This window comes from Phocoena sinus, chromosome 15, assembly GCF_008692025.1.
Source record: "Phocoena sinus isolate mPhoSin1 chromosome 15, mPhoSin1.pri, whole genome shotgun sequence".
Lineage (NCBI taxonomy): Eukaryota > Metazoa > Chordata > Mammalia > Artiodactyla > Phocoenidae > Phocoena > Phocoena sinus.
Window position 1 is genome coordinate 59,581,777 of NC_045777.1, and position 25,762 is coordinate 59,607,538.

Consider the following 25,762-nt stretch of genomic DNA (forward strand, 5'->3'; position numbering starts at 1 on the left):
GTGTCATGCTACTTCTCCTTTTTCCCCCTACTTTTTTTTTGTCCTTTTGTAGTCAAGTGGTTTCTCCTGACTCCTTGGTTTCAATCACACTATTCCTATTCCCTTTAAAGTCACCAGTGACATTTTAAGTCAAATAATTTTTAAAAATCCTTGTTCTTCTTGACCTGTTGTATTTGAAACCATTCTAATGTACACTGAAATTTCTCAAGGAATTTTATCCCTTCCTAAATATCCGTGCCTGCTGTTTATTAAGACCTGGGTTAGCCATTAGTGAGCACTAGTTTTAAATCTGAAATGTACTCAATTTTTTCTGTGTAAGTATAGTTACCGTAATATGTTATTTAACTTTGGGATTTATGTTGGAAAATATTTTACTCCACCAGTTCGTCTTTTATTTTTATTTATTTATTTTTGGCCACACCATGCGGCATGCGGGATCTTATTTCTCCCACCAGGGATTGAACCCAGGCCCTCTGCAGTGGAAGCGTGGATTCTTAACCACTGGACCACCAGGGAAATCTCCCAAATGGTCCTTTAAAACAAGCTAATCTGAAAAACTAATCCATATTATTTTATCAAATTTCACTCAATAGCCTGAGGGTAGATATTTCATTAATAAATTAAATAACTTAAAATTTTCTTAAACTGCTGTCAGTTCTACCTTTTCTTTTTAAGGCTTTTCAAACTCAAGATACTGCTGAGCACACACAAGATTAATACTATGTAAACTGTCTCTATCCAGACTCCACATATTAAATTACATTATTTATGCCTGTCTATCCTTTACCCCCTAAAAATAATGAATTTTTAAAAGAATTAAATATGGTAATTGCCAGCCAAAATGAACATAGTATTGTACTTGTAAAGGAATACTATAGGTAGTCCTAATAATGGAGATTGAGTTAAAGGAAAACTAAATGTAATTAAGTATCCTGAACCATGTATGTGAATTACTTTTTAAAAATTAATACATACATTAACATCTGGGAAGAAATGAAAGTAATTAGCATGTACATTTCTAATGGAACAATTACTAAGTTTTGTGGTATGATTTCTTTTTATAGTAAACATACATTAAGGAAGAGACATTCAATATTTTGAGTACCCAGGTCTCACTGAATACTATTAAGTTGTTTCTCTGAAGGTACTGAAAGAGGTTTCTCTTTAAACTTCTTGAAATTTTTTTTTAGTAGTTGCAAAATCTGCCTGCTTAACAAAATGGCATTAACTGTATGCAAAGTAGTATATAATCTTATAAAGGGTTTAATAAATCATAATGCAACTACCTGCAAAGAATGTATGAAGATGTTGCTAGACGGTAAACAAAGTTTAAGAAACAGCAAACTTAATAATGGATCTCAAATTCCAGTTATTTGAAAATAAATATTTGCTAGAATCAACTAGTAAATCTAAACAACCCTGCAAAATTAGAATAATTACAAATGACAGAACAACAACAAACAAGCCATATAATTATCCATGTCTGTGTTATCTAAAAGCAATTTAAAAAATCTTAGTGTCCTCAAGATACTCATCCTGGTATTGAAATCTGCTAAGAGATATTAACCTAGACGTAGTAGAATTAAGAGGTGAAACAATATTGCTCAAATACAGAATGTGACATTTTAAGGAAGGTAGGAAGAGCATGGTCTTTTTGGTCAGAAAGATCTGGGTCTGAATCCCAACTCAGCGATATACTAGTTATTTAGCTTTGGACAAGTTAGCTAATCTCCCAAGCCTCAGTTTCTTTATCTGTAAAATGAAGCTAGTTCTCCATTGGAATTGTAAGAGATTAAATGAGATATCATATATATCAACATAGTACCTGGCACATACATAATAGCACAGGGCCCTTTGCTGAAAATAGTCATTAAATGGATTAGAAAGTGAAATGTGCATCTTAGGGCCTGAAAGAGGGGAGGCCTGTACCTAAACTCAAGCAGGGAAGAAGAGGCTGGTAAGTCAAGAAATTTTTATTAGATTCTAATTAAAAAAAAAAAAATGGGGAGGGCCCTAGGGAAGGAGAAGCAAGAGAACAATGAGATCACCAGAAAGGAGAGAAGAAAATGAAAAGGTTTTCAGTAGAGAAACTTTATCAACCTGTTTGCTGTTCCTCTTTAGCTCTCTTCTTGTACCTATATAGCTGTGTGGGTACCTTGAGCACCTCTTGTTGTTCAGTCTCATGATGTACACCAACCCTTCCTTGTACACCATTTAGGTAGACAACTTTTTAATCCAGTCAGTCTCAATTTAGAGGAATTATATTCCTTGAGAAATGTTATTAAGGCTATTTTAAAAAAAAAATCTTATTTATCTGGCTGTGCCGGGTCTTAGTTGTGAGATGCGGGATCTTTAGTTGTGGCATGTGGTATCTAGTTCCCTGACCAGGTATTGACCCGGGCCCACTGCATTAGGAGCGTGGAGTCTTAGCCACTGGATCACCGGGAAGTCCCATTAAGGCTATTTTAAAAAATGACCTCTAGGCTTTAAAAAGAAAAAGCGTTTTCAGTACCACTGATCATCTTTTATCTTTGAAGATAAGCAGCTGACAACTTCTTGGAGGACTGTGTTCTTTTAACCATACCAGTATATAACTGGTGAATGTTACTGACAGTTCAAAGTGCATCTTTACTCAAATTAGGAAGGTTTTCAATAGCCACTGTAAGTATTATGCTAGGTCATCAATAAGGGATCAATAAAAGAACTTCTAAAACTTATTCATACATGTAATTTAATAAAATAAATCTACCAAAAAAGAGAACAAGGACTTAGCCCTGAGGTTTAAAAGAGTTAATCAGTAGAGGTACAAGTCAGGTGAATTTGCCTCTAGCAACATGAAAGTGTGATAGGGACAATCCAGTTTTATAATTGACAGGGCACATCAAAGGGAACAGAATGAAGCAAGCACTCAAGACTGATAGGGAGATCAGAAGGGAGCTCACGTTTTTTCACCTTTGGGGAGGCTAAATAGTCTGTTTCTGTTTGGTAACAGCTTTACAAAAGCAGATAAAGGGAGAAGAAGTAAAGCTTTTCTCTCTGGTTTATTTACTCATTTGCATTTCTAATGATAAATTCAAACGAGGCCGTTTGTATTTGCAACCAACAGGAGAAAATAATCCTAATTGGAAAACAAAATTTTCAAGGACGGACAAAAATTTATGGGATATTCATCAAATAAAATTATTACCCAGCAAATATAAAGAGAATAAACTACTGTTAAGACATGTGGGTCAATCTCTAAAACATGCTTTAAAAAAAAGACAATTGGGTGCATAATATGATTCCATTTATGTGGAGTTCAAAAATGGGCAAAACTGGGACTTCCCCAGTGGTCCAGTGGTTAAAACTCTGCTCTTCCACTGCAGGGGGTGCTGGTTCCATCCCTGGTCTGGGAAGAACTAAGATCCCACATGCCACAAGGTGAGGCCAAAAAAAAAAAAAACCAGGCAAAACTAATCTCTGGCAGAACCGTGATTGCCTTGGCAGGAGGGAAGGGATGGATTGGAAACAGGCAGAAAGAAACTTTCTGTAGTGATGAAAATGTTCTATATGTTGATGGGGGTGTTTACATAATTGTATACACTTGACAGACTTGTTGTAAACTTGAGATCTGTGCATTTCACTGTATGCAAGCTTTATCTTAATAAAAAAACACTCTTTGTGTACACCTTCTGTTTGCTGGACCTTCTTTAAAATAGTTATTACTCCTACGAACCTAATCCTTTCAAAATTGCTTTCTCACCCTAAAACTTAGTGTATTTGCCAGGGAAATAGCAAAGATGGTGGAGATTGCTTTTGTTCTAAGTAACTTGTGTAGTTTGTAAGCAAACAAAGTCCTTTAGGAGGATTGTACTACCTCAATTCAGAGGGGTGAAATCTCAACCTAAATATAATCACAAATAAGGGTGCAAAGCAAGTTCAGTATATGTGTTCTTCCATTATGCCCTCTCTAGCTAATCTATTTTGCCAGTAGACATATTATCAGTAGCCTCACTCTTCTCTAAACTCAAAGAATACAACTTATTTCATTGTAATTTGGCCATCATTTATTCTAGACTGGGAGATACAGTTCTTCACTACAAAGCTACAACATCCAGGGTACTGATGCTATTTTTCTGCTTTAAGATGCATTGATAGAGAGAACTTGTGTATCTGAAACTGGTTCCACAGACCATGAAGTATAAAATCTTGTACACACTGCAGTACTGTGCCTATGTGTGGTCTGATGCCCAAACACGACATTGAGGACTGTAGAGAAAACAGGTTCACTCAGAGTATGATACAATACCGGTGATATAAAGAGACAAATCCTTCAAAAGGGAAGATGATAATTTTTATTGTTATTACAAAAGCAAATTTTTTTTAACTTCAGTCATTTGAATAATTGCAAGAGCAGACTAAGGGCTTAATCCTCACACAGGCACCAAGTCAGGCACAGTAGGTAGCTACAAATCATAAGAAAAAGGTTTCTTTACCTTGGATTCCTGTAATTCCTACCTAGAGCACTCTGCCATGCTTTGGAATTAGTTAAAAACCCAGCAAACCTAATCAGTTCCCTTTAATTCTGCTTTTTAAAAAATGAGAGCTAGGTATTAACCTGCTGTCTAGTGAAAACTAGTCACTAAATCCTGGCCTGAGAGAGAGCCACATTTGTTTTAGAGCAAAGAGAAGAAAGTAGTTAACTAAGAGGTGTGTCAATTTCTGAGAGCCCCATGTGAGTCCTTAAGATATAGACCTTCTGGACTCAGACCTCAGTTTCACCTAATGCATGTGGATGGTCACCTGAGGAGTGCAGGAGCTCCAGCTCCAGCACAGACACTCTTTCCGGGGAAGCAGGAAAGGAGGTAGCAGGGACTTGGGCTGACATCTGAAGCACTAAGGTAATGTGCCTGGCAGAGGGTAGCCTCAGGAAGCACAAAATGTAATTCTACCTTTGCTGTCCACAAACCTGAGGTTTAAAGGGCACAGTGGCATGTGTGGCAAGGCAGAAAAGACAATTACCATTATGAGAATTGATGAAATCCTGCCTAATTTTCTGCCTAATCAGACATGGTGCCTATCTGCTTCTCCCTTATTTTGGAGAACACTCCCAACACTCCCACACCTCCAGGCCCTTAAAACATTTCTTAGTAAACAACTCAGCTAGCATATTACTGTTTCAAGGAAGCATAGGATTAGAGGTATGTGAAGTTTATTTACTGAAAGGAAGACTCAATATGTTCTAGCATAATGAAAATTAAGAATATCCTAGAGCCAAAACCATCACAAGTTGAACCAAATTTACCCTACCTGAAATTTGGCAGTAAACTGGTTCAAATGGAATCCACTGAACTACAGGAAAATAACACTTCCTATTCCATTTACTATGAAATCTAATATAACCAACTGACTGCTAAAGTTAAACCTACTAGATTTTTGAACTCAAAGTTGTGCATGTGTAATTACATTTATATAACAAGTTGCTGCCATGGCAAGATTTCTAGAGAAAGAAACAAGATCATAAATGTATTAGATGGCATCTGCTATAATCACTGAAAAATTAGCTGGAGGAAATATAAGCCATATTATTTGGAGACAGAAAATCGTCCCCTAAATTCTGTTGATTGCTATCTACCTTACGTGTATATGTCTGTGAGAGGATTAATAGCACAGTTTATTCTGATAAGATAGGCCAACGCTGAAAATTTAGTCATCCTATAGTCAGAGCTATAGTGCTGTTACCAGAATTTTCACAAAGGGTTTTTAAAAGCTGAAAGTTGCGTGATGTTAAGAGCTACAATAAAAACTGTCCCTTGGCTACCTTAAATTCCTACCCAAAGCAGTGAAGCTGTCATCCACGAAGCAGCGGTCCACAAGGAAGTCCATGCCAATGAGGAAAGGTGCTAGAGTGCTGTCATGTGGAACAGCCATCAAAGACCACGGAGTAATTACAGTCACAACTAGTGTTTTCTGAAGATTGCCAGGGAGTTTAGTTGATTTTTTTCAAAAATTCATCATGGAAGCAGTTTTCGACCATAAGTTCACCTTTTCCTTGGGTTGCAAAACTGCGGCTGGTTGAAAGTATGACCCAGAATATCTGCAGTACTTCAGCTGAGGATGCCTGTAACTGTTCAGTTGCATCACGTTCAAAGTCCATCCCATATTGTAGAAGCAGTTCTTGTAGTTTATGTAACTAGCAGACAAGTATGAATTACCTCTTGTTAACAGTGAACAACCTGTATCCTTTTATAATTTACAAAATTTTTACATTCAATTATCACATATTTCAATTCAAAACAAAAATACATGGGCTTATTTACCCAAGACCACTTTACTATTTGTCACTTAGTTTCATGGCATTATATACTCAGTCCATCTCTTTTGGTTTGATTTTACATAATTTTCATTGGATAAGTTCTGTTTGCAAATTAAAAACAAGAAGCAAATGCTGTATTTCCCCTTCTCCCACAGTAAGAAATAGGATTTAAAATGGCTATTACTTAGATGTTTATTTCAGTATCTTTCTTAAATTCATTTCATTAATTTAAAAAACTATAATTAAATAATATATCATGAAAGCTGTATAAAGAACACCATTAATGCAAAGAAAATTGTGATTCTAACATATCTATGCTAAAGAGGAAAAAAATGTTTAGGTCTGTAATATCCTAAGTCTACAGCCAATTACCCTATTTTTGCCTTGTCAACAATGTAAAACACGTTTGTACTTACAGAAGACAAAATGACAGTGTAGGAATCTGTATTGCTTTTTAAAGGTCCAGTATCTCCACACACTGCCAGTTCACTTCAGACATTATATTTGCCCATCCAAGTAACCAGGCAGTGTAATGAGTTTAAAATGCATCAAGTTTAAGTGAGCATTCTTCCCAAAGAACTTAAAAGCCCACAAAAATGTATGGTGTTGGTTCAATTAACAATGAGGTTTCTTCTAAATAATCTTATTTGCATAAATGTACAAGAATCCGTTGAAATTTTTTTTTTTTTTTTAGAGGTAGGCCCTTCACAGTTGATATCCATGTCATTTTACTTGAGTCTTGGCAACATACACATAATATCCTAAAAGTGTAAATGTTTTAATAGCAAACATAACTGTTTTTTTAAAAATGTGTTCAGTTTAAAAATGGAAACCTATCTCTGGAATTAATTTCAGTGACTCTTGAGCTTTTAAAGATTCATTAAAATCCAAGCAATTGCTAGTATTTTGTTCTTAATAACTTGGAAGTAGAAAAAGAGTTACTATGCACTGATTAAAGCTCCCACATATCCCAGAAAAATAAAAGCCCAGAGATTTGCAGACATAATAAATTTTATTTAAATTTCATGCAGTTTTAATAGCCATGAGTATAGTTATAGGAAGCTGAAGGACAGTAACTATGCTCTGTCCATAAGATGTGGCCTCATTCATGAAATGAATGGGAATTTTACAGTTAAGAAAACAGGATTAGATTAATTTTTATGTTCTGTGACTGGAAATACAGTCTGACTAGGCTTTTCTTTTCTGAGGCAGATGATTACATGGAAGGGACATGTCATTAAATACACAATTACAAAGTATCTTATTTAGAGATAAACCAATCTAAAAGAGGCCAAGTCTTTGATAAAGGGGGCATCCAATAAACCCAGAAAGTGTCCCCTCCATTTCCCATTTATTCTCATTAAAAAATTTCAAAGTTGTGACACAGTTTTAACAGAAAGTCAGCCTTTGATCTAAAATCCACAATGCTGCATTGTGGTTCATCCAAATCATAATTTAGCAAATTTAAAGAAAACAGTCAATTTTGAAAAATTGAGAAAAACTTACACTGTGCTTGATTCTATTTATCACTGTTAACTTTAGTCTGTGCCGATTCTGATGGTTCTAAAAATATGTTCATTTAGTTGCTGGATGAGATTTAGCTTTAATCAGCAAGAATCATCCAGCCTTTAAAATTACTAATACAAACAATAAACTGAGTAATTTGTAGAACTGGCACTTGCAGTTGATACAGTTTTCATATTAGATGCATGCAGCTCTTACAAATACTAAAGGAGGCATTTCTGCCACATCTCAACATGCTGTCTTTATTGTAAATTCCATTAATTTAACAAGTTAATGGAATTTTTTGTAGGGGTACAATTTTATTATGCTTTATACTTATAAAAACTACAGTATGCTGTTCTTGTATTTTAAAACCACTTACTGTGTTTAAGAAATCATGTTAAAATATAAATTGGCAGAAACTGGTAGACCTAATAAAGCAGTGTCACAGTTGCATAAAGATATTGTATGTATGCATTAACCATCAAAAGAATGGGGTCAAACTAATTCTTTCTTTTAATACAAACTTGAACATTGTTTGTAAATGCCTCATTTAAAGTAGTGGATAAGGAAAGTTTAGAAAAGTCCAAGTAATAAAATGTACTCAATTACTTGGTAAAGTTAAAAAGCTAATGCAACAATGTTACATCCAGATAAAAAACATTATTCAAAAGCAATTCAAATACCGAAAAGGGTTTCAAATTGAATATTTTATTAACATGGTAGTTGTCTTTGTAACATGTGCACACACACTCGCACACTCAGAATGATCTGCCTGGGGAAAAAAAGACTAAGTATGCCTAAGGGAAATGAAAAATTAAAAAATTCCTGGTAGGTTTTCATTATTGTAGGCAATTATGTCCACATCACTTACAAAGCTATTGCCAAATCTGTCCAAGGAAGCAGAGTTTGAGAGGGGAAGAAAAGAATCTTGGGAAAAATTCAACAGTGGCATAGCAGAGCTCTCAATATGAGAAAGCTGACATAATGTGGACTTTTGCTGTGAATTTTTGTCTTTGCAAAACATGGGGAGAGGTTTGTCAATGGGCAGAAAATAAGAGTAGGCGGTGTGAAGTAGGCTTTTGCAGTCAGTTTTCCTCACAGTATTGTGCAGGGTCATCAAGAAAATGCTTAGTCTTTCTCTGGAACCAGTTTCAGAACTTTTCCAATTGCAATGGTCTTACCTAGAAATGAAATTTTTAAAAAACCTTTTCAGTAGTTAACAGCAAGGCTATGTAAGATATTAAAATTTATTATTTTAAATCATATTTTAAATCATTATTTTACAATGTAAATGACTAATTAACTGGCTTTACCATCAAAGACATGATTTCTGATTAATGGAGGGGAACTGAAGATATGATTTTCTTTCAAAAATCTATGCTTGGAGAAGTAAAATGTGGATATCTGTACAATGGAATACTATTTGGCAATAAAAAGGAATGAATTACATACATTACAAGCCACAACATGACTGAGGCTCAAAAACATGCCGAGTAAAATAAAGTAGACACTGAAGGCCACAAACCATATGATTCTATTTTCTATGTCGTGTCCCAAAAAAGGCAAACAGAGAGAAAAAGTAGATTTATGGTTGCCTAAGGCTAGGGGTGGGAATAGGTGGTGACTTTGTAAACAGGTATTAGGGTTCCTTTTTAGATGTTCTAGATGTTATAAAATTAGAATGCGGTGATGACTGTACAACTCTGTAAACATATAATTCACTGAATTGTATATTTAAAACAGGTCAATTTCATGGTATGTAAATTACCTCATTAAAAGCTGTTAAACAGGGCTCTCAGTCCTATTATAAGAGATACAAAACCCATGTAGATCTTGTGAAAAACCTAAAAGCCAACTACTCTTTAGAAAGGAAAAAAATTCTGGGGTTAAAGATTCTTGCTACATTAATTTCTTCTGCCTGATTTTATCAGGTAACTAAAATTCTCATTTTGTTATATTAATGGGACAAACCCAGTAACCAGTTTCACCAAGAAGAGTTTTAAGATAATGACTTCAAATGGATACCACCTTTATACAGATTTCTCCAAAATAAGGCTCAGGGACCATATTCATCATATTCCCAGTGCTTGGCATGGCTCCTGCCATGCAGTAGATATACAGTAAAGTTACTGCTGAATGAAACTGGAACTAATATGTGAACTATTCTATATTTCAAGTGAACCATGAAGTTTTATGTAAAGTTTTCCATAGTCTTAAAAGTTATCTAAGTTAATATAGTAATCTATAGAGAAATGTCATTTTGTTTCCATTAATACCAGAGTTTCATGGCTGTGAGATAAGAAAATTACAGCTGTTCCAATCCACTCAGGTAGGCAGAAATGGACACACACACAAAAGAACATGAATATTAAACTTCTGAAATATTAGGTGTTAAGACTATCAATCTATGTACCCCTTTTATCTCTCCCCATTTCGATGTGGTTAATGTTTATCATATTTGATTTTAAAATGATTTCTTCTGAGCATAAAAAAAGATGTCTACCTCAGAGGCTTGCTTAGCAAAAATTTGCTCTACAGGATAGAGTCCTTCAAGATGAGGTTTGTTTTTTTTTTTTTTTGCGGTATGCAGGCCTCTCACTGTTGTGGCCTCTCCCGTTGCGGAGCACAGGCTCCGGACGCGCAGGCTCAGCAGCCATGGCTCACGGGCCCAGCCACTCCGCGGCATGTGGGATCCTCCCGGACCAGGGCACGAACCCGTGTCCCCTGCATCGGCAGGCGGACTCTCAACCACTGCGCCACCAGGGAAGCCCCAAGATGAGTTTTAATCACACATATTACAGAGGATTTCATCATAGAAATGTCTTATTTAGTAATAAATAAAATGACTCTCAAAATCCACTGCTTGCAAAATATTAAAATTAAGATTATTCATCTAGAGCATCACTACTAAGATGTGTTGTCAAGTCTGTCTGCTGTTCAACTCATAAAACATTTATTATATGAATGTATTATAAAACAAGTATCCACGTTTTCTATGAACTTGCAATGTGTGCTGCACTCAGATGAAGATTACCAAAGCTAAGCATCTTAGATATAACACTAGACATCAATTTAAAGGCTTACCCTCATCTCTTAAAGTAAAACGACCCATCTGAGGGAAGTCTTTAAAGGTCTCAAGGCAGATGGTTCCTGCTGTTCTCAAGCGGGCAATGCATACTTGATCTTGTTTCACAAAGCGGGGTCGAGTCTTACTTTTTTCTCCTGATTTTTTGTCTACCAAGCAGATTAAGGCCTATCCAAGAAAAAAGGATGAGATTGGAATAATGTCAAATAAAAGAATCTTTAAACTAATACTAGAAGTGCAAATAAGAATACATCACTGTTGCTGATCAAAAATTATCAAGATGAAATGGTCTTAAAACAAAAACCTCAGTTATCTTAAAACTCACTGTTATTTCGACTTCTTCAATACAGGTATGGATATGCAGCACCGCATTATAACCTGGGCAGATGATGGATTTGTGCTCTATAATCACTATCTGTCAAACAAAAAAAATTCACATCTTTATCCCTAGGTAAAAAAGAATTGAATGTGTAACTCACAATCTCAATAGGGGACCAACTTATTTTTGTGTTAGATCAGGCTGCCTTACCTCCAAGCATGAACTTTGATATCCTTACCTCACTGATCTTCTTGGCAAGCACACAAACTTTAAAGACACAGGCAGACTTTCTTCTCTGGGAAGGCTTTCCTCTATACTCCCCACCAAGGAATTAATCATTGCTGCTCACATGCTAGGTTTTTTCCTCCTAGATGTGAACTTGTAGTTTTATCCATTTCCCAGTATCCAAGGTCCAAAGTTAACAACCTTGTATCTGACATCAAAATCTAACTTGATTCGTCATCGTATCTTAGAACTCAAAAATTCTGCGAGCTGTACCAATCACTTACTCTCATTGTCCTGGGGAGGTCAGGTTGCTAATAACATCGAGAAATTATGTGTGTTTTTCTGTCTGGAAAGTTATTTGCTCTGAATGAACAGACAAACCATGACTTCCACGGCAACTACTCTCTACTTAAAGTGAAAAACACTTTGAGCAAAATGTAAGTATCAATATATATTATCAACAGGAAATAAATAGGGAACTTACAAAGAATACTACCTACCCAGTACTTGTACCATCTTAAAGACTTTATGTGTATGAGATATACATCACAGTTGTGATCTCTATATATGGTTTATTCTATTTTAGTTCCCCTTCTGCACACAATGGCATGTCACCAATAATCAGGACAAAGGAGATTTAAATTCTAGTTTCATTTAGACAGTGAACATCATCATCATAATTACAACAACTGGTTTACCTGGGCATCAAATGTGCGACCAGAATGACAAAGATTATTAGGATCACAAAGTATGAACCCTGGAAGAATCTCCTCCTCTTCAATTCCTTTCAGTCTGATTTTGAGGTTTTCACCTGGGGCTACAGAATCAGTTTCTACATCATCAGAAAGGATTCCAAGAACTTCCACGTTGTGCTTAAAAAGAAACCAAGATTGGGGATTTTTTGACACATTCACTGCATTATAGAACGGAAAATTATCTGTTTGCTGAAGACTTGCAAGTCACATTTTTCTGTGGTTGTTGATTAGCCAAAATAATTCTTTGAGTGTGAAACTTTATAACATTTGTATGACACGAACTTAATGAAAAAAATCATATCCTAGAAGTACAAACTGCCAATTAGAAGATTTATCTGTCACATCCTAATAATTTCCAAATAGAACAAGTATAAAGTAACATTTGTCTTTTTTTACTTTTTCAAAATTACAACATTAAATCTAAAATTTGGATTTTAATTTTATGGATGTAATTTTTATTATTGTTAAATTCCAGGAGTTAACAGACATAGCTTCCATTACCTATCAATCCCCCAAACATCCAAAGAATGTACTTTTCCAAGGTTATTTGAACAGCTAAGCTTTAAAGCACATTGACTGTTTAATAGGTAGTTTCCTTTTGGGGTGATGAAAATGTTCTGGAACTAGACAGTGGTGACGGCTGCACAAAACTGTGAATGTACCTAAATGTCATTAAATGGTAAAATTTATGTCTTTTACCACAATAATTTTTTTTAAAGAGCATATAGATGGGGAAAAAAATGTTAAAAGCAATACTCACTAGTATTCCCTCATTTTATTCCACTTCTGCCCTTAGAGGTAATTCATATTTTTAAAACACATGGCAGAAAACAAACAAAATAAAGCCTTCAAGACAAAAATGAACTTTCTCATGATGGTGGACATATAGTAGAGAATCCAGAATCACTATATTCCATACGAGAATTCTACAAACTGTCACTTGCTAAACTCTAGTAGTTTCCCCATACACACACATACACAAATAATGGCTTTCTTTCCCAAAAGGCAGCTTATACCTTACTGATACCTGTCTGTTGAAATTCATTCCAAGAACTGGTAATATAGCCATATTTGCTAGCAAATTCTTTACAGTAATGGGATAAAGGGGTAGAAACTAGCAGTTCCACCATACACAACTAAACAAGTATTGTTTAATACTTTTTGCCCAAATAATCCAGCATAATTAATTCCTCTCCCCAAATAAGGACTTTTATAGCTGAATAAAATAGAGCAAGTCTAATCTCTAATCCATACTTATGAAAAGTTAAGATTAAGACCAACAAAATTCTTAGTTTGTGAAAGGTATTAAGGATTTTACCTACTCTAAGTACCTCACATAAGTGGAGTCATACATGATTTATCTTTTTGTATCTGGTATATTTCACTTAGTAATGCCCTCCAGGTTCATCCATGTTGTAGCCTATGTTAGAATTTCCTTCCTTTTTAAGCTGAGGTAGTATTCTGTTGTACGTATACACCACATTTTGTTTGCTTATTCATCCATCAATGGACACTACAGGTTGCTTCCATGTTTTGGCTATTATGAATAATGCTGCTATGAACATCAGTTCTTTTAAAATTTATTTTTGGTTGCGTTGGATCTTTGTTGCTGTGCGCTGGCTTTCTCTAGTTGCGGCGAGTTGGGGCTACTCTTCATTGCAGTGCGCGAGCTTCTTGTTGTGGAACACGGGCTCTAGAGCGCAGGCTCAGTAGTTGTGGTGCACGGACTTAGTTGCTCCGCAGCATGTGGGATTTTCCTGGACCAGGGCTCGAACCCGTGTCCCTTGCATTGGCAGGCGGATTATTAACCACTGCGCCACCAGGGAAGTCCCTGAACATCAGTTATTCAAGGTCTGCTTCCAGTTCTTTAGGATATATACCCAGATGTGGAACTGCTGGATCATGATTATTCTATTTTTAATTTTTTTGAAGAAATGCCATTATGTTTTTCCGCAGCAGCTGCACAATTTTACATTCCTGCCAACAGTGCACAAAGGTTCCAATTTCTCCACATCCTCACCGGCATTTGTTATTTTCTGGGGTTTTTGATAGTAGCCATCCAGATGGGTGTGAGGTCTCACTGTGGCTTTGATTTGCATTTTCCTAATGATTAGTGACGTTAAGCATCTTTTCATGTGCTTTTTGGCCACTGTACATCTTTGTAGAAATGTCTATTTAAGTTCTTCGCTCATTTTTTAGTCAGCTTGTTTTTTGTTTTGCGGTACATGGGCCTCTCACTGTTGTGGCCTCTCCCTTTGCGGAGCACAGGCTCCGGACGCGCAGGCCCAGTGGCCATGGCTCACGGGCCTAGCCACTCCATGGCATGTGGGATCTTCCCGGACCGGGGCACGAACCCGTGTCCCCGGCATCGGCAGGCAGACTCTCAACCACTGCGCCACCAGGGAAGCCCAGCTTGTTTTCTTTTTGTTGTTGAGTTGTAGGAGTTCTTGATAATATTATGGATAGTAACCCCATATCAGATTTATGATATACAATTTTTTACCCACATTCTGTAGGGTGCCTACCTATTAATTTTTAAATGTAAAATAGCCTGGCATCTACATCTTTTAAAACATTTCATTCTATTCCACTGAGACTCAGGGGACTAGTGAACTCAGTGAACCGAGTTTTTAAGGCTTGATTAACAACTGTAAGATATGCTATATTGACCTGCTTAGTCATTAGTATAAAGTGACAGCTTCTACAAGAACTAGTACATTAAGGCCCTTTACCTTTAGCTATAGCCCAGCTCCAGGTTCACTTGCCCATAATAAGTACTTTTCTTTATTGTGATAAAATACTCATAAAATTTACCTTTTTAAACCATTTTACATTGTACAATTCAGTGGCATCTACGTTCACAATGGTGTACAACCATCACCAGTATCTGGCTCCAAAACACCTTCATCACCCCAAAAGAAAACTCTACACACATTAAGCAATCACTCCCCATTCTTCTTCCCCAAGCCCCTTGCTTCCATCTCCACAAGCAAACTCAACTTCTGTGACTGCTGAACAGACAAAATAGAGCAAGGATTCAAACTGACCATTATTTCCATTCATTTATCATTGACCTTCAAGTTGCAGAGAAACTTAGAAAAAAGATTCTATGATAGGATACTCTGATCTCCAAGGCATCAAGAAACCCCAAAGTAGGGCTTCCCTGGTGGCGCAGTGGTTGGGATTCCACCTGCCGATGCGGGGGACACGGGTTCGTGCCCCGGTCTGGGAAGACCCCACATGCCATGGAGTGGCTGGGCCCGTGAGCCGTGGCCGCTGAGCCTGTGCGTCCGGAGCCTGTGCTCCGCAATGGGAGAGGCCACAGCAGTGAGAGGCCCGCATACAGCAAAAAAAAAAGAAAAAAAGAAACCCCAATTATACCTAAACAGTACACTGACAATTACCTTTTGTAATTCACTGTGCCTGGAATAAGCATGGTAAAGAAATTCTCAGGGGACCTCCCTGGTGGCACAGTGGTTAAGAATCCACCTGCCAATGCAGGTTCAAGCGCTGGTCCAGGAAGATCCCACATGCCGCAGAGCAACTAAGCCCATGTGCCACAACTATTCAGCCTGCGCTCTAGAGCCCACGAGCCACAAATACTGAAGCCCATGTGCCTGGAGTCCATGCTCCACAACAAAAGAAGCCACCATATGAGAAGCCTGCACACCGCAACAAAGAGTAGCCCCTGCTCGCCACAACTAGAGAAAGCCTGTGCGCAGCAGCAAAGACCCAACACAGCCAAAAATAAATAAATTTATGGAAAAAAAAAAGAAAGAAAGAAATTCTCAGTTAAATCTTAACAAAGTCTCTATTTAGAGGTTCTGATGATTCAGGCCTGTTTTCCTACATAACTAATACCTCTAGATTGTTAGAGAAGTTCTCTGGAAAACAGGTAACAGTTTCTTAGTAACACGTCATGTGCAATTATCAGCAACTGAGCAGTCAGAAATAACACAAAGGAATAGCTTGAGATTTTTGCATGTTACTTAATGAAACCCTCTCCAATAATGAAGAAATTACAATAAGGTAGAAAGAAAGAGTTAGGAAAAGACCCATTTATGATAAAGGCAAATCCTCTTCTCCCAAAATAAATTAGGAACATAGGTTAGACACATTATTTTATAGTACCCAACATAACGATGTACAAAAAATAAAAGGAAGCTAATTATATCATGATTAAAGCTGAGTTTTCATCCCTGGCTCACTTACTAATCCAGTGTGTTAACAGAAGCAAGTCAATCACTTCAGATTTCTATTTACTTCCTGTAAAATAATGGAGTTGGGCTTCCCTGGTGGCACAGTGGTTAAGAATCCACCTGCCAATGCAGGGGACACGGGTTCAAGCCCTGGTCAAGGAAGATCCCACATGCCGCGGAGCAACTAAGCCTGTGTGCCACAACTACTGAGCATGTGCTCTAGAGCCTGCGCGCCACAACTACTGAGCCCACGTGCTACAACTACTGAAGCCCGCGTGCCTAGAGCCCGTGCTCCACAACAAGAGAAGCCACTGCAATGAGAAGCCTGCTCACTGCAACTAAGAGTAGCCCCTGCGCGCAGCAACGAAGACCCAATGCATTCAAGAATAAATAAATAAAAAAACAAAAACGGAGTTGAAGCTTTCATGATGATGAACCTTTTTTTTTTTCCTTTGCGGTACGCGGGCGTCTCACTGCTGTGGCCTCTCCCGTTGCAGAGCACAGGCTCCGGACGCACAGGCTTAGCGGCCATGGCTCACGGGCCCAGCCGCTCCGCGGCATGTGGGATCTTCCCAGACTGGGACACGAACCTGTGTCCCCTGCATCAGCAGGCGGACTCTCAACCACTGCGCCACCAGGGAAGCCAGATGGTGCACCTTTTAACTCTAACATGGAGCTAATACTGTCCCTTCTCCATTTGTCAATAAATAACATCACATATTCTTGATTAAATTTTGTACTTGACATTAATAAAACATAATCCTGGATTTAAAAAGTTGTTTCTTTTAATGAAATCCCTAAGACTGAAAAGTTCTGGCTCCTTGCTAATATTTTCAAGAGAAAATTTAAATGAGCAAGAGCATTACTAAGTCTTACCTTGTTTGGCATCATAACAAGCTGCTGACCTTTACAAATAGATCCTGATTCTAGCTTTCCCAGGACCACAGTGCCCATATCCTGTTTAAATTTAAAATGAAAAACCAAATGTCAGACTTCTATTACTACTCTACAGCAGTTCAACAACCCAAAGTGAAATCTTGCAGGGCTTACTCATAAAAGAAAATCTTTAGCTCAAGTGGTAGAATGCTTAGGATTAATCTCAAACACAGGTAAATACTCTATATCTGTGTCATAAGCATATGTATAATTATAATACTAAAAAAAGGAGGCTTAGGATTTAAAAAGAAAGCACACTGCAGGAGACAGGGCAGAATTATGTCTGAAGATCTGAATTATTTGTTCAAATTCAGGTTCTCTCAAAAATATCTGAGACTTTTCTCTCTTTTATAAAATTGGAAAAATACTTGTTCAAGAAATTTAACATGAAGCTAATCAAAGAATGAAGTGTTTGAGAAGGGCAAAATATTACATATTGATAGTGCAATACTTAAAAACCTAGTTAAAAATAGTGAAGCTTATTTCTTTAAAGATTAACATCCAGTTGGTTGGTGAGGCTATGGGAAAACTAGCACTCATATACTGCTTGCTGGTGGTCATGTAAGTTAGCATTGTATTCTGGAAGGCTGTTTGTCAGTATCCATCAACGTTAATACACAAACCCTTCCAGCAGTTTTACTTATAGGAGTCTCTCTCTAAAACTGATCATTGGCTCACTGGAAAATAGCTGAAATAAACTAAGTTTGTTGATTAAATTATGGTCTATCACTGAATAATATATAACCATTAAAAAAGAGACATCTATGTTATGTTGTTAATTATTAAAGTTATTTCATAATTTAAAACAAAACAATTTATCACTTCCCATAAAACCCAAGTTCTTGAACATTTTGGGTACCTTGTACTTATCCACAATTGGCAGCCTGATTGGTCCATCAACTGATCTACTGAAGTTTGGCAAATTATCCAGATATGGAATAAATGGTAATCCACTGAGAACATAACAATATCCATTAAAGAGAGTCAACATAAATGTTAAAGTTTTAAGAAATTACATGACTCTAACTTTACACCAAAAAAAGTGGTTATAACAATATTTCCATTCTACCCATGTAGTCTTCTCATTCAACCTTTTTATTATCCAGTTCATTCCACTTATTCCTCAGAAAAATTAAAAACAAAATAGCTCAATATAATGAAAAAGCTTCCCCATAAACTTATTTTATTAAAATTGAGAAAAGTATTTTATGGCAAATAGCCCACATGTAATAAAATGACTCCACTCTATTACTTAATTTTTATGGAGTTTTCCAGCTCTGAAATCAGGATTCTATAAAATATTAATAGTTTCCCCTTTAAAACTACAGTATATGGATTGGGAGGCTTAATATTGCCAAGATCGCAATACTCCCCGCAAACCGATCTACAAATTCAATGAAATCCTTAGTAAAATCCCAGCTGCCTTTTGGCAGAAATTGATGAGCTGATCCTAATATTCATATGGAAATTCAAGGGACCCAGAACAGCCAAAATAATTTTGGGGAAAAAAATAACAAAATTCAAAGACTCACACTTCCCAATTTAAACACTCATATAAAGCTAAAGTAATCAAGACTTTACCTTACAAAAAATTAATCCAAAATGAAACACTCCCCTAAGAGCTTCAATAGGCTTAAATGAAAATAACAGGGCTAACTCTTTATGACCGGATTAGGCAACACTTCCCTAGGCATGACACCAAAAGCACAATTAAGAAAAAAAATAAACTAGACTTCATCAAAATTAAAACCTTTTGAGCTTCAAAGGACACCATCAAGAAAGTAAAAAGACAGCCCACAGAATGGGAGAAAATACTTGTAAATCGCGTATCTGATAAGGGACTTGTATCAGGTGAGTAAAGTACCCTTAACAACTCAATAACAAAAAGACAACCCAATTAAAAGACAAAGGTCATGGTATTTTTAATGCCAAGGTTACAGTCAATATTTTCTTAAATTACTTACTAAGACACAAACTTTTAAAAAGGTTACTTACATGTACCAAGGACAGAAATCTGATTGCTCTTTAAGATTTGCTCCAGTCAGTCCTGAGCAGGGCATGAAGTGAATGTCCTTTTTGGGATTGAAGCCAACTTTTTTCAAAAACGGCACTAGTTTCTCTTTACATTCTTCATATCTATTAATATTTTTAAATAACTCAATTATAATGTAAAGCAACTGAACTCTAGTTTCAACACTACACAAATTAAGGTTTAGAAAAACCCCAGGGGAAAAAAAGCATACAGTAACAAAACCATCCTTTATTCCACTAACATGTCTATTAAAAAAAAAAAAACAGTAAGACATCCAAACTTACCTCTCATTGCTCCAATTTACTGTTGGATCATCCATCTTATTAATAAGCACAATTAAGTGTTTTACACCTGCTGTCTTTGCCAACATTGCATGTTCTCTCGTCTGTCCTCCTTTTTCAAATCCAGTTTCGAACTCTCCTTTCCTGGCAGAGATTACCTATTCCAAGAAATTAAACAGTTTATTCTTACACATTCAGGTACACTCTTCTAGCAATAAAACATCTTTCCTTTCAGTTTTATTAGAAGCTTCTTCCAAGAAAATATAAGTAAATTAGTTATAACATACATACTTTTGAACATCACAATGTCTAAATGCTTTAAGATTTTGGTAAATGTTTCTTGATTCCCAATTTTCCAAAATCTGGTATGCCTTTATATTTTAAAATTCTATGTATGTGATTTAGTGCTAGTACACTGACCACCCCCCGCCAAAAAAAAAATTGCAAAATGAATGAAGACCTTAAAACGGATAATTTCTTACTCATTTTTGTACCCACAGTACATTTATTGACTACAAAATGGATTAGGCTTGGCAGTCAGTGGACACTAATTTCTGGCACAGTAAGAGGTAATAAAGGGCAGAGAAAAACTGGAACATTTTCATGAGTAAATCAAATTATGAAGATTTATTGGGCAGATTAGAGAGACAAAAGTGAAAATTGTGACTATGTATATATTATAGTTCACTGTAGCCTAAATTCTAGCTTTTAGAAGGTAAATTCAAATGTTTACATTTTAGGATTTCCCTGGTGGCGCAGTGGTTAAGAATCTGCCTGCCAATGCAGGGGACACAGGTTCAAGCCCTGGTCCGGGAAGATCCCACATGCCATGGAGCAACTAAGCCTGTGTGCCACAACTACTGAGCCTGCTCTCTAGAGCCCGCGAGCCACAACTACTGAGCCCATGTACCTAGAGCCCGTGCTCCTCAACAAGAGAAGCCACCGCAGTGAGAAGCCCACGCACCGCAACTAGAGAAAGCCTGCGTGCAGCAACGAAGGCCCAACGCAGCCAAAAAAAAAAAAAAGTTTACATCTGAAGTTGGGCTGTTAACAAATACACAGATGAATTGGAAATGTCTTCCCTTACCAGTACAGCCAAATCTGCTTGAGAAGCACCACCAATCATATTTGGGACAAAACTCTTGTGGCCAGGGGCATCTAGAATTGTAAAATGCTTCTTTTCCGTTTCAAAATAGGCACGACCCACTTCTACTGTTTTACCCTTGTCTCGTTCTTCCTGATTTGTGTCTAAGGCCCAAGATAAGTACCTGAAATAATTTTAAAATAAGAATAATACTGGTAAGTACATGAAAGTTTTAAAAACATTCTTCTACCAACATTTAAATCATGAAGAAGACTGGGTAGAAATAAAAATTAAATGACTAAAACTTGTATTCTTGTGACTCAAACACTCAGTGCTTTTATATATATATCCAGTGTCAATTATATATTCTATAAGCAAACATTATATATGAGAACAAGCTGACAACAAAGAAAGATTATTTAGTACCAATGCCAATATCACCATGAGTTAAGTAATAAGTTCCTTTATATTTCATTTTAAAAATCATCTAGCACAAAGTATAATACAAATAAGGCTGTCTAAGGGTATCTTTCAAAAGTAAAGGCCACTAATCCACCATTTGGGAGCAATGGTTACTTGCTAAAAATTATTTTGATATTTCTTCGCTATATAAGAATTACTTATATAAATTTAAACCATCTCTAACAGTAGGTGTTAATTTAGATGACATCATCTGTATTTCCTAGTAAGTAATCCATTTTTTAGTGTTATACTGATTAGGATTTTTTCCCTTAACACAGAAATACGATAAAAAAAAAAGACCATCAATGTCCTATTTAGATAAAGCTTGTTAACTTAAATAAGGTTAGAAAGAAGAAAAAAAAGCTGACCCTTTCTCTCACCATGCAAAGGCAACCACTGTCAATAATTCCGTCTATTCTTTTTTCATTATTCACATAATGATCATACCCTAAAGTACTATTATGTTACCTGCTTTCTCCCCAAATTCCACTGTAACATCAGTTCTATTACTGGTTCCTATAAATTCTATAAATGAAATTTTAGTGGCCAGGTAATGACTTAATTAAATAGATATTTTATAATTTATCCCACAAGCCTCCTATTATTATCCTGGATGTTTAGATATTTCCAGATTTTCTCTGGGTAAAATTATGAAGTCATCAGGAACTGATCTACTAGGTAGTATGAGGGGAAGGGAAACTTTTCCTTTGTTATGACACCATTTTAGACCTCATGAACTTACATCTTAGACTACAAAAGCATTAAGTAGGCAGAGTTTCCTTAAAAGTAATTTATAGTGTCATAAAAGTTTACCAAGTTTCTCTGTTTTTTTCTTTAGCTTCTCTTTCATATTTCTCAAGTGTCCTCTTGTCAACCATTCCAGTCAAATACCTGAAAATGTTGAAAGAAAAGAGAAACAACATTTAGTTACTCGCAAATTATTCAGTTGTGAAGTGAGGAAGCCTTTAAACCTCTTTTGAGGGGAATTTGAACTCCACAAAAAGCTACTTTAAAGTACAAGTACCACTGGGGTAGATGCTGAATTAACGTTTCAGTGGAAAAGATATTTACAGTCTCAAATTACTTCCCCCAAGATAATGGGGAAAAAAATAACTTTCCAGTGGAGAATTCTGGCAGACAACACCTTAACTAAGTAGTCATGGCTATTATCACCAGTAATAAATAAAACATACTGAATACTGCTATTTTGTGCGCCCTGATAGGATGCTCTGTTAAGAGCACAACATACCTTCTGTGACATTCTTATCCAGAATGCATACCCTCAATCTAATTGTTAACATCAGTCAAACCCAAATTGAGGAACATCTCATAAAATAACCAAATAACACTCTTCAAATTATGAAGGTCATGAAAGACAAGACTGAGAAAATGTCACAAGTTGGAGGAGACTAAGGAGACGTAACAATTAAATGCAATGTGGAACTCCAGAACAGAAAAAAACGACACTGGTGGAAAAACTGGTAAAATTCAAGTAAGATCTGTAGTTTAGTAAACAGTATTGTGCCAGTGTTAACTCCCTAGTTGTGATGATTGTACTATGGTTATTTGATACGGTAAAATTAGTTGTATAGCAACTCTGTACTGTTTTTGCAACCTTTCTGTTAAGTCTAAAATTATTTCAGAATAAAAGTTTAAAAAAGCAAATGTAAATACTGTATAAAAGAAAATAATTCCAACTGTTGTCCAAGCAATTATATCTTACTAATACATTTCAATATTTAATATTTTAAAAATATTAGTCAAAATGAGATTATAAATTTTTAAATAATTCTTTAGTAATACCTAACTGCTTCCCTTGACTCAATCCAAATCAAATCCTGTTCTTAGCTTTAGCCTCTATATGTTGTTCTCTGCAGAGTCATCTACAGTGCATACTTCTAACCATTTTGGTATAGAATCTTGGGTGAAATGCCAATGAAAATTCCAGCCCATAAGCAAAAAATATACACTCTCCTAAAACACAACATCAACTGGGCCTGTCACTTCCTTCCACAGAGCCTTAGGTAATAAGGATTCCTGTGTAAAGGCCTGCTTTAGGGTCTGTTGTGGAAATTTTCAAAAGTAATTGGCAAGATTACTGATTAAGATTACTTAACAAGGCAAGACAATGAAGATATGCCCTCTGGATCCACTGATGACACAGTTTAAAGAAATGAGTCTAATTTAGGAGAGATTAAAAAGACATTTTAATTATTTTTCAATTCTAGAACACATCACTAAAAGTCAACCATGGCATTTTCATACCTAGATACCTTCTATATGTGTGATAAAAAAAAAACTATTCAGCATGTTAGCCAGACTGTCTGATTAAATCCACATATATTCAAGGAGTTGATGAATGAGGAAAAACCAGTTCCCCAGATTCATTATTCCCAAGAAAATCATATTTAAAGCAGACTAAGATTTCTTATAATCTAGGGTTCTATATTTTTATACACAAATCTAAAAGGCAGCTATTAGAAATACATTTAATGTTCCATGAGAGTCTTAAGATATTTAACAAAAAATATACTTACATTATTTGTCCTCCAATGGTTGACTTGCCAGCATCTAAAAAGTAACATCATCAACAATAGGCAAACCACAGGTGTAATAAAAACAAAACAAAACACCATCACTATATAGGAGTACAACTAAAGTGGTTTAACATCATAATTACAGCTTGCAAAAGCAACTGCGATGATAGGAATTTGGGTCATAAGCTCTGGTTAGTCACCTTCTCCCTTTGAATCTAAGACCCCCTGCAGCTCTGCAGTGACTTAGCGCTACTTTACTGATAAAGAAAGAAAGACTTTAACAGATTGCTCCTTGACCTTCTGCAGCAGCAACAGAATATGAATTACCCAAGAGGAGCCTCGAAGGAGAACAAAAGTAGCCAAAGACCCATGAACTACATTTAGGTAGTCTGCTTTTTCACTTTTAGCCAGTATAGATGTTCCTTTACAAATTTCAAAGGAGTTCTTGCTACTAAAAAAAAGTAGAACGGTGGTGTATCGTCAGGGCAAGGCAGAGATAAGATAAAGGGAAGAAAAAGGGGCACATAATTCCCTTATTTTCTTCTCACTTCTCTCTGACAAGTGAGATTGGCAGAGAATATCTGAATAAATGAAATAGGGTTTTGTTTTGTGTGCTAAACCAGCAAGCTGACAACATCCAGAAGTTACTCCAAATTATTCATTTTTTGCACATACAAAATTAAACTACCTAGTAAAGTTAATACCGCAAAATCAACTGAAGTTTACACAAAAAATATAGGTACATTTTCTATATTAATTAACAGATGTCGTAATATGTTGAGCCATCATCAGTGGTCTATAGACCAGTTACTCATTACATACAAATATACTGAAGCTTATTTTCTTCCAGCTTCGATGCCATCACAACCTTCAAAAATAAAGCACTGGCAATGTCTTGCCAGCTAAAAAAAAAATCTATTGAGGGCTTCCCTGGTGGCGCAGTGGTTGAGAGTCCGCCTGCCGATGCAGGGTACACAGGTTCGTGCCCCGGTATGGGAGGATCCCACATGCCGCGGAACGGCTGGGCCCGTGAGCCATGGCCACTGAGCCTGCGCGTCTGGAGCCTGTGCTCCGTAACGGGAGAGGCCACAGCAGTGAGAGGCCCGTGTACTGCAAAAAAAATAAAATAAAAATCTATTGAGTTAAAAATCAAGACATTTTAGGGCTTCCCTTGGTGGCGTAGTGGTTGAGAGTCTACCTCCCGATGCAGGGGACTCGGGTTCATGCCCCGGTCCGGGAAGATCCCACATGCCGCGAAGCGGCTGGGCCCGTGAGCCATGGCCGCTGAGCCTCTGCATCCGGAGCCTGTGCTCCACAACGGGAGAGGCCGCAACAGTGAGAGGCCCGTGTAACACCAAAAAAAAAAAAAAAAAATCAGGACATTTTAGATTAATTTAGTTCAGTTTCACGAAACACTTCCAAGTAGCTAAATAAGATGTTCTATGTTTGATGTACCCAATAACTTTGGTCATTTCTTATCACTGGTATGAGTACAACTTACCTACATGCCCAATGAATACTACATTTACGTGTTCTTTCTTAGGAGCACCTGGTGGTGCAACCACAGATTTAGGTTTTGGTATTTCCTCTTCCTCCTCCATCATTTCCTGGGCACTTTCCTCTGTGGGCCTTCCATCTCCCAAAGAACCACCCCCTGGCTCTGCTTCACTTATTTCTTCTTTGTGCTCCCATGATTCTTCTGGGGACATTTCTGTCTCCCCGTTTTCTACTGAAATAAGACATTTTAGCTTAGTATTCCAAAAAACGTTTATCATCTGTACTTTAAAACACAGATGCTTTCAAATAACAAATAGAACTTAACATATTCAGTTCCATTTCCTAACCTCTAGTGACACACAAGCAAGAAAATCTCTTTCACAACAGAAACGGACAAGCTAGCCTCCTCACTGCTGACATCAGAGCTCTGACTCAGAGACTAGAAGAGACTATTTTAACGTAGCTTCATCTTCATAAGGACAAACAAGACATGAACAGCAGATCCAACATTCCTAACAGCCCGGTTATTCCATCGTCAAGATGTCCTGA

General features: G+C 36.6%; 1 protein-coding gene across 3 annotated transcripts in view; it reads right to left on the reverse strand.

Annotated features, from left to right (window-relative positions):
• Nucleotides 1-6,971: 6,971 nt before the first annotated feature.
• Nucleotides 6,972-25,762, reverse strand: part of GSPT1 (G1 to S phase transition 1) — a 33,551-nt gene continuing 14,760 nt past the window's right edge. The window contains exons 4-15 of one of the 3 annotated variants that reach the window (XM_032604293.1): nucleotides 25,218-25,445; nucleotides 23,717-23,750; nucleotides 21,993-22,070; nucleotides 20,721-20,901; nucleotides 19,637-19,791; nucleotides 19,316-19,456; nucleotides 18,180-18,273; nucleotides 17,261-17,341; nucleotides 12,129-12,302; nucleotides 11,212-11,301; nucleotides 10,886-11,054; nucleotides 6,972-8,982 (exon numbers count right to left, since the gene is read on the reverse strand). In XM_032604293.1, coding sequence (XP_032460184.1) covers nucleotides 8,930-8,982; nucleotides 10,886-11,054; nucleotides 11,212-11,301; nucleotides 12,129-12,302; nucleotides 17,261-17,341; nucleotides 18,180-18,273; nucleotides 19,316-19,456; nucleotides 19,637-19,791; nucleotides 20,721-20,901; nucleotides 21,993-22,070; nucleotides 23,717-23,750; nucleotides 25,218-25,445 — 1,478 coding nt within the window. In that variant the 3' untranslated portion in view covers nucleotides 6,972-8,929. The remainder of the gene's footprint in view (nucleotides 8,983-10,885; nucleotides 11,055-11,211; nucleotides 11,302-12,128; nucleotides 12,303-17,260; nucleotides 17,342-18,179; nucleotides 18,274-19,315; nucleotides 19,457-19,636; nucleotides 19,792-20,720; nucleotides 20,902-21,992; nucleotides 22,071-23,716; nucleotides 23,751-25,217; nucleotides 25,446-25,762) is intronic. The other 2 variants (XM_032604294.1, XM_032604296.1) reach the window with 2 other exon arrangements.